At 37.4% G+C, this 8,719-nt stretch overlaps 1 protein-coding gene across 1 annotated transcript in view; it reads right to left on the reverse strand.

Annotated features, from left to right (window-relative positions):
* The window catches only part of LOC107581470 (rho guanine nucleotide exchange factor 10-like protein), a 60,843-nt gene that overhangs the window by 33,334 nt on the left and 18,790 nt on the right, over positions 1–8,719 (reverse strand). The window contains exons 8-11 of the mRNA XM_016267048.1: positions 7,626–7,734; positions 6,664–6,767; positions 4,411–4,488; positions 1,546–1,725 (exon numbers count right to left, since the gene is read on the reverse strand). Coding sequence (XP_016122534.1) covers positions 1,546–1,725; positions 4,411–4,488; positions 6,664–6,767; positions 7,626–7,734 — 471 coding nt within the window. The remainder of the gene's footprint in view (positions 1–1,545; positions 1,726–4,410; positions 4,489–6,663; positions 6,768–7,625; positions 7,735–8,719) is intronic.

An 8,719-nucleotide genomic window follows, 5' to 3' on the forward strand; every position in this document is an offset into this window, starting at 1 on the left:
CACATGACTTGAATAGTTTATTTTGAAAAAATTAATGATTGGGGTGATTTTGTAGGGAAGTAAATCAGCATAGGAAATAAACTAATTACAAGCATAGATAAATATAACAGAACAAAGATACAAATGAAATAAGCAGTGCTTTATATTTTTCAGGTTAGTCTAACAGTATTCAGGTACAGAAACTGAATAATCAAATGTAAAATAAAACTGCATAGTCTTCACTGTATAAATTAAATCTAATAAATCTGTGTTAAAGCTACAAAAGTGATTTTTCTTTGCGTTTTGATGTTTGATTAACATTTATAACACAGAAAGCCTTAGGAACATTAAACTGCTGTAAACCAATATAGGCTACTGTTACATATCCATTTTCTTTCTCAATTGTTTCCCTTCACCTAAGCCATAAGCAACTCCGTTTACAAGGATACTTGCAGATCACAGTATTTCAGGCACAAATAGACGCAGAAGTGAACAGAATTCAGTGTTCACGTGCATATGCGTGGCTCTTACCGTGTCTACACCGGATGGGAGCGGTGCGGTCTGACGCAACAAAATACAATGAACTCATTATAATCAGTGATGCTGTCTGTCTACACTAGATGCAAACTTTGGGGCGTTCCCATTCCTAAAAACGCGTGGGAAAACGCCAGTCACGCCGCTTTTTCCTTCTTTCCAAAGCGCTCGGGAGTTTGCCCTTTCGTGGCGCCTGGCATTGCTAAGCAACCGTGACCTGCGCTCTCCACGACGACGTGGAAGTTTCAACAATAGATAAATGGATTTCCAGCACTGAAAATCGCGTGCAGTAGCTCCGCTACTAAATGCATTTAAAATGGGTATCTCTGTACAGCTGTCGCGTCCGGTGTAGACACCGTGTCTGTGTGTGAGTCAAGAAAACAATCAGTATAAATTTAACGATCAGTAGCCTATACTAAACATTGCACATCCTGCGATGTGACTATCGCGGATGTGCACATCGCGATATCGATGCTGAAATGATATATCGTGCAGCCCTAAGTTCAACCACATTAAATTCGCTCCAAAGTGTGTACATATGCACTCAATAACAGAAGAACTGTGCAAACGGATGCAATATGATGTGTTATGTGGGTATTTTCTGCTCTCCAATGCACAGCAGTGAAACTTCAGCTTTAAGTGTTCTCTCTATGGTACTTCTTTGTGCTCCAGGGACTTTGTAAAGACCAGTAGTGCTATGCAATAAAAGCAGGTCAGACAGGCCAAACTCTATCTTTTAACGGAAGAATAATGAGAGCAGCTTATGGATGCTGCCTGTGAGGAGGGTCACTACAGAAACCTCATTCATTAGTCCATTAGACGCCCTGCAACCCAGTGGTGCCAACACACTTACTTTGGTAAAAGACAGCCATCCTCACTCATAGTAATTGGCTATGCTTTTGAAGTAAACTGGAGCAGAACACTATTAGTACCTGAAACAGCTTGCCAACAGAGAAGCATAATAACACACAATGCTCAGTGTTCTGTAGTTTAGCTTAGAGGTCAGTCATTTTCAAGTATTTTCCTACTCACTGAAGCTACAAACAGGTCCCCAATCTTTTCACAAGAGTCCCATTCGGCCACCCGAGATGCCAGGGCAATCTGGAACATGGAGTGGCACTGCATGATCTCCCGCAGACGGACAAAAATGGGCCGGATTTTCCTGACACTGAGGATCCGTGGCTCGGCCTCCATCAGAGGTCGCTGGTATTCCTAGAGGACCATAGGAAATGTAGATATTTCTTATGTATGCAATTACTGATTTTTTTATATTTATACATGAGGAATAATTAATTTACAGCTCCAACTTGCCTCACCTTGACAAAGAAGTGAGATAAAAAATGTGCTGAATTAATCTTAACAGCAAGGTGAATTTTATTTTTTTTTAAATCGCACTATGCATTATCCATTTCATTCTTTTTAATACAAGATTCCAAATGTGCAATATGCATATATGAATACATTTTTGGAACAACGCATGTAATGGAACACATGGAGATGAACACATATAAATATCTTTTTTTTTTCCAGGGTTTCACTATTCAGTTAGTCTTTGTTATATTGTATGTATCTTGTTTCAAGCTATTGTATAAGACATCAGATTTATTTAGTCTGTTCAAAAGCTTGTAATCATTCAGATTTTTTATGTTTTTAAAAGAAGTCTCTTATGCTCACCAAGACATCATTAATTTGATCAAAAATACAGTCAAAACAGTAATATTGTGAAATATTACTACAATTTAAAATATTTGTAATAGATTTTAAAATGTAATTTATTCCTGTGATGGCAAAGCTGAATTTTCAGCATCATTACTCCAGCCTTCAGTGTCATGTGATCTCTCAGAAATCATTGTAATATGCTGATTTGGTACTTAAGAAACATTTCATAGTATTATCAATTTTGAAAACAGTTGTGCTGTTTATAATTGTTTTGGAAACCGTGATAATTTTTGCAGGATTCTTTGATGAAAAAAGTTCAAAAGAACAGCATTTATTAGAAATAGAAATATTTTGAAATATAAATAAATGTCTTTACTGTCACTTTTGATCAAAGAAATGCATTAGCGTTGAATAAAAGTAATTTCTTTTTTTTTTTAAATCTGACTCCTCATTTTTGAATGTTAGTGTATAATGGTTTTAATGAAAATATTAAGAGAAAAAAAACATTTTAAACATTGACAATAAGAATTGTTAATGACATTCTAAGAAGAATTTGAGCATATTACACTCTAAAAAATGCTGGGTTGTTTCAACCCAATGTTGGGTCAAATATGGACTAACCCAACTGTTGGGTTAAATTTTGGTTACATTTTTAATTTAGCTTTTTGACCCAACATTGGGTTGAAACAACCCAGCATTTTTTAGAGTGTAGAATGATTTCTGAAGGATCATGTGACACTAAAGGCTGGACTAATGGCTGCTGAAAATTCAGCTTTTCCATCACAGGAATACATTTTAAAAATGTATTTAAAAAGAACAGTTCTTTTCAAATTGAATATTTCAAAGACGACTCCTGAAATGTCTCTTAATTCTCCGAAACCTACAGCAACACCTAAAAATGCTCAACTGAAATGGAAAGTTAAACTCATATGACTTTCTTTCACTGAACACAAAAATATTTGGGCTACTCGTTTGAATTAATATGAAAGTGGTTGTTAAGATCCAAAATGACTTAAAAAATAAATAAAGTATCATGCAGGTGAGTGAAGCATAACAACATTTGGGTGAACAATTTCTTTAAACTGTTCATTTGCTAATGTTAATTCTCTGACATTGGCTTTGACTGTTTTGCAACACTGTCGAATTCAAACTGTGCTCAGTTAAATGTTTGTTTAGGCTTGATTTCTTTAAATTGCAAAACAAGCTAGTGATGTTCATAGATAAACTACAAGACCTAATCTTTAAAAGCAAAGACACTTTGCTAGTTAGACTGTGGACACAATAGATTTTTCATGGCTGCTTTCTTTCCTACCCTGTAGTCTCCAGCACTAATGAATTATCGACAAAGAGAAAATAAGACAAAGGATGAGGCAATGGGACTATATCTTTTTCTAAAGATGCATCTGCCCACAACGGCACTACTAAATGTAATTATGCAGCCCCCCACTCGCCTGCTTTGGGGCCACTTCACCTGATCTAAACACCCTAGACCATGTCTAGCATGCTATAAAGAGAGCAGGAATTGTAAAGTACACCCGGCAGAGCTTTGATTTGACAACAAAGCTTGGAGACAGATCCTGAATGACTAGATTTCATAGAGCGTAAAGCTGTCATTGATCTGCGATTCAATTTTAGACGGTGCCTGTGCCTTCAAAGGAGTGTGATAACAAATGCTTCTCTCTCCAACACTAGCTGAGATCAGAATTATGTGTAATGAAACTCCACACTATGAAACCCACCAGACCTGCATGCTTCCATTTAAAGGAATGTGAAGGCAAATTCATTATTAAAGAAAAGTGGTAGTGTAACGTTTTTTTTTTTTGAGGCTTTGAATAGCTGGGCTTTCACATTAGGAAGCGTCTTGACATTATTTAGAATCCTTCCAATGACTTTTGTTGTTCAGTCATCGAGACAAAAATAGGGACATTTTGACTAACGTTTACATATAACAAGCATTCTAAGAAACATTAAAGGTGGCAATAATATTTGACTTTAGAATTTTAACTACATTTTTGAATTTATCTGAGTATGAAGTATCGAAGCATTGAGTTTCAGTTTGATGTTAGCACACACTGAAGAAAAAAAAGACGCTTAAGACTTACCAAAGGTTTTAAAACTGTTATGTGAAAGCATTTTGTCTTTGCAAATTGACCCTACTGAATCCTATCAAAACCTTTTTTATTTTTCGACAATTTCACCAACACAGCTGTTTTTGGGACAGATGCAGTAGTATTTTACCTGTAGGATCCGTTTAAGAGAGTCCAGGTAACTCCTCTCACTCTGCACAATGGAGCCCAAAACATGGCGTCGGACGATCTGTGGTCAAGACATTTCTTACATTATAAAGCATGTTTTTTTCTTTCACTTTTGATCAGTTTAATGTGCAACTGCTGAATCAAATTATTTATTCGAACAGTAGTCAATATCTATTGTAAATAATCCATCCAAAAAATATATTTTGTAAATTAAGTAATTATATAATTTATTATGTAAATATTTATATTACAGCTGTCATTTATCATTAAAGGGGTCATATGATGCGATTTCAAGTTTTCCTTTCTCTTTAGAGTGTTACAAGCTGATTGTGCATAGATAAGATCCCTGAAGTTGCAAAGACTAAAGTCTCAAAACCAAAGAGATATTCTTTATCAAAGTTAAGACTCTGCCACGCCCCCCTAAAACGGCTCGTTCTAACACGCCCCCACATATCTACGTCACTATGTGGAAATATTTGTGTAATGCCGCCCAAATGTTCACGCAAAGAAAGAAGGCGTGGTTTCAGTAACCGCAGTTAGTGTTGATGCAGCATGTCAGGGAGATGCTGTGTGTTTCTAGGCGAAAGCAAAAGCACTTTATTTGGCCTTCCGTAAGTAGATGCATTTAGAAATCTTTAAGATCACTTACAACAGAACAGCAACGCATTTTATGGACGACCGTTTCGTGAACCTAGGAGAGGAGGTAATTCTGACTTTGCTATGACAATCTGATGCTTCTGAATCAGCTACTGTTTTGTTAAAAAACATACCTAATTTAAATTAGGCTTAGCTACTGTTTTGTTATTAGTTTAAGTATTTGCTATGGACTGTTCAAATGCGTAAGTTTTGCGCATCGTGTGTGTGTGTGTGCGAGCGAGAGAGAGAGAGAGAGCGGTGTGTGTGTGTGCGCGCGAGCGAGAGAGAGAGAGGTATTGTTCCCCTCTCGGCTCTGTCTTTCCATTTATTTTGAAAGATGAAGCTCGCGATTATGGTAAGGGGCGTTACATTTCCGACGAGTGCTTGCGGTGTTCGGCCAATCACAATGCACTGGGTCAGCTGGCCAATCAGAGCAGACTGCGCTTGTCGGAAGGAGGGACTTTGTAGAAAACTAAGCATTTGAGAGAGGCGGGGCATAGAGGACCTACAATAATGTACAGTATTTGAAAAATAATGTGTTTTTTGAACATTAAAGCATGTCAACATATTCTGTTACACCAAATACACAAAATAATGATCTTTTAAAAAAGCATCATATGACCCCTTTAAATCTAAATTACATGATTTATATTAACAGATGTATCGATGCATTCGATCTATAGATAAAATAGATGATCAACGTATTTTAATGTGCATTATACAACATTTATATTTAGTGGCACAATAACTTACCGTCCTTAAACTATGTCTATATAGTTCTTGTATAGGTCTTGTATATGTCTATATAACCTGTATAATACAAAACATTTTCTCGCTTAATTTGAGCAAGCAAATTTGTTTTTAAACTGTGTTCTTGCCTTTCCACAGTTCATTTTGTTAAGTCTACAATATTGATTTAAATTTGGACAAGATGAAAAACTTTCACAATAAGCATGACAACTGAGAAATTAAACAGTGACATAGGGCCAGATTTACTAAACAGGGAAAATTAGCATTAGAGCGCAATTCCATAAAAGTGGGAAAAATTATGTGGCTGATTTACTATCAATGCGCACATTAAAGAACACAGACACAGTCAGATCATTTCCATAATGGCCAGCGCAATCTACCAAGAGCAGTGCAAATTACCGCCTGCTTTAAGACATGCTTTTTTGGGGTGTTAAATAACGGCGCAAATACCAGTAATTTGACGAGCACAAACAGTAGTAAATCTGGTTGCGTGATTCATTTGAATACTCTCCTCACATACATTTTGCGGCTGAAAGGGTAACTCCTACAAATGCAAATTCAATAAGGTCAGGCCCAAAAATAACTGCGTCCACGCCTTTTCAGCACCAATTCTTCACTGCATGTCTTTAGTAAGTGCTGACAGTACATTTTTAACGCCAAAAGACGGTTTGCTCTGGTGCAAGCTGTTAGTAAATCTGGCCCATAGTATGAATTTGAAAAGAAAAGATCTTCACTTTGGTTGGGATACAAATTTTACTACCAAATTGATGGGTTCCCTCAAATGTGTATATTTTGGCATGGACTATGTACACACTCAATTTAAAACGTCAATAAATACATATACACACACCTGCAGGCTGCTAAGCCCATCTGGCATTGGTCCCAGTTGTGCAGGTGGGTGTTTTGCCTCTGATACCATCACATCCAGATACCCTGTATCATCCTCAGTGTCATCTGTCAGGATACACAAAAACACGTTCAAACATACCATATATCCCTGCAAAGCTAAGAATATACCTTATTACAACTCGGAAGAGATGCTCAAACAGAAAAAAGTACATTCAAAGTACATTGCAAACTCAGTACAGAACAAGCTGTTCTAAGCCACATCCAAACAATCTTTCAATCCACCCGACTACAAAGGAAAACCATCTGACATACAATTTTGCACCTTTTCCCAAAGGCTTAAAATCTTCACACAAGTTTTTGCAGCATCTCAAAATAATAAAAGAACCTCCAAATAAAAATGTTTAGCACTATACGCAGTGTGGTACCTCATTTAGAGTGCAATTTCAATAGGCATCGCGCCAGTCTCCACTTCCAAAAGGTAATCTTTCCCCATTGTGCAGCAGGGCATTATGGGACCAATCCCAGCCAATTTTCCTGTGCACCAAATGCCCTCATCAGCTCTTCTCCCTACCTTTTATTTTAAAGACCCAGTCTGATTTATACTGCCTTTCAGCTTCCCAAATATTTCACATCATCTTTTTTTCAGCCTCCAACCTCCAAGAGTCAATTTTCTTTTTAAAAGCAAAATACAAGAAAGCACTGAGAGGTATTAGACTCCATCAGCCTTTTTCTGCCGTGTCTGACTCATGACAGCCAGATCATCTGCCATCTGTAAAGAAGTCTAGCTTAATTTAATGAACAGCCCTGTTCATCTGAGGGGAAAAAAGCATTAAAAGCAAAAAAGCATTAAAAATGTATAATTGCTTCTTTCCTGAATGGGATTTTTTCTATCAAAGGAAAAGGAGTGAGGATGGGTGTTCGAAAGAAGATTTCTCAAATGAAATTCTAAATTCTTAAGATTACCTGAATGGTCCTTTTTATGTAGGAATGACACTCTCCTCATCACAGCGATTTTGGTCTTCTCTAGGCCATCTTTCGTTCCGCTACGTGCCGCACGCATCAGCTGATGGACCTGCAAAAGGGACCAGAGGCGAACAGAAAATCATAGGCAGCAGAGCTGGAGTACCTCCAAAACCAGTGACGTGGTGGACCCTTATGGAAAAAGTTCGACCATCTCAAGCCCTCGAGCGTAAATAGCCGTGCTCGGGTTCGCCTGCCATTTGTGAGACACCAGTTCAGTGCTGTTCCGATGGCCACAAGCCACAAGATCCTAAGCGAGTGAGAGAACATCAAGCTACAGTGATATTTTTATATTTAAAAAAGGAGGGGGCATCCCATCTCTGCGAAAGCAGGTCATTAATAGAGAGCATGTGGAAATGTCTTGCTTGTACCACACGAGAGCGGTTTACTTTATATGTACACACAAGTGTGCCCATAACCCACCGTCATACAGAGCAAATTAGAGATCAGGAGAGCTGAATCAAAATGGAGTGTTTTATAGTGAAAGCAATCTGAACGGTTTGTTTACAACAGTGTAAGAAAAAGTGAGAGTACGGTGGCCCAGTAGTGCACAACACAACAAAATCTCCACAACCCAACGCATAGGACCAATTTCATTGTGTTGTGCTAATTTCACAGCGCTGTGGCTTGTTTCCATTGTGTTGTGCGAATTTTGTTGTGTTGCGACATGTTTCTGTTGTGTTGTGCGAATTTCGTTGTGTTGTGGTTTGTTTCCATTGTGTTGTGGAGATTTTGTTGTGTTGTGCACTACTGGGCGCAACTTTAAACAAAGAGAGAGGGACTTTAAACAAAGAGCAAAATAAGAGACAAAAAGGTATGTTCCAATCGACTAGAAGTGCAGTGCAAAGTGGACTTTACATAGTGTTCAGCCATCAAATCATTTCAAATCATATGGAGCATATTGCATATAATCAAAATGATCAATATATAATTTCACAGGAAGTGAACAAGAAAACTTTCTTTGATCAAAATAGAAATGTAATCAAATTTCATGAACAAAGTTCAAAAGAACAGCACTTAAAAAATAAAAATTATAT

This window comes from Sinocyclocheilus grahami, unplaced genomic scaffold (genome assembly GCF_001515645.1).
Source record: "Sinocyclocheilus grahami isolate Dianchi unplaced genomic scaffold, SAMN03320097.WGS_v1.1 scaffold3.1, whole genome shotgun sequence".
In the NCBI taxonomy this organism is placed as follows: Eukaryota; Metazoa; Chordata; class Actinopteri; order Cypriniformes; family Cyprinidae; genus Sinocyclocheilus; species Sinocyclocheilus grahami.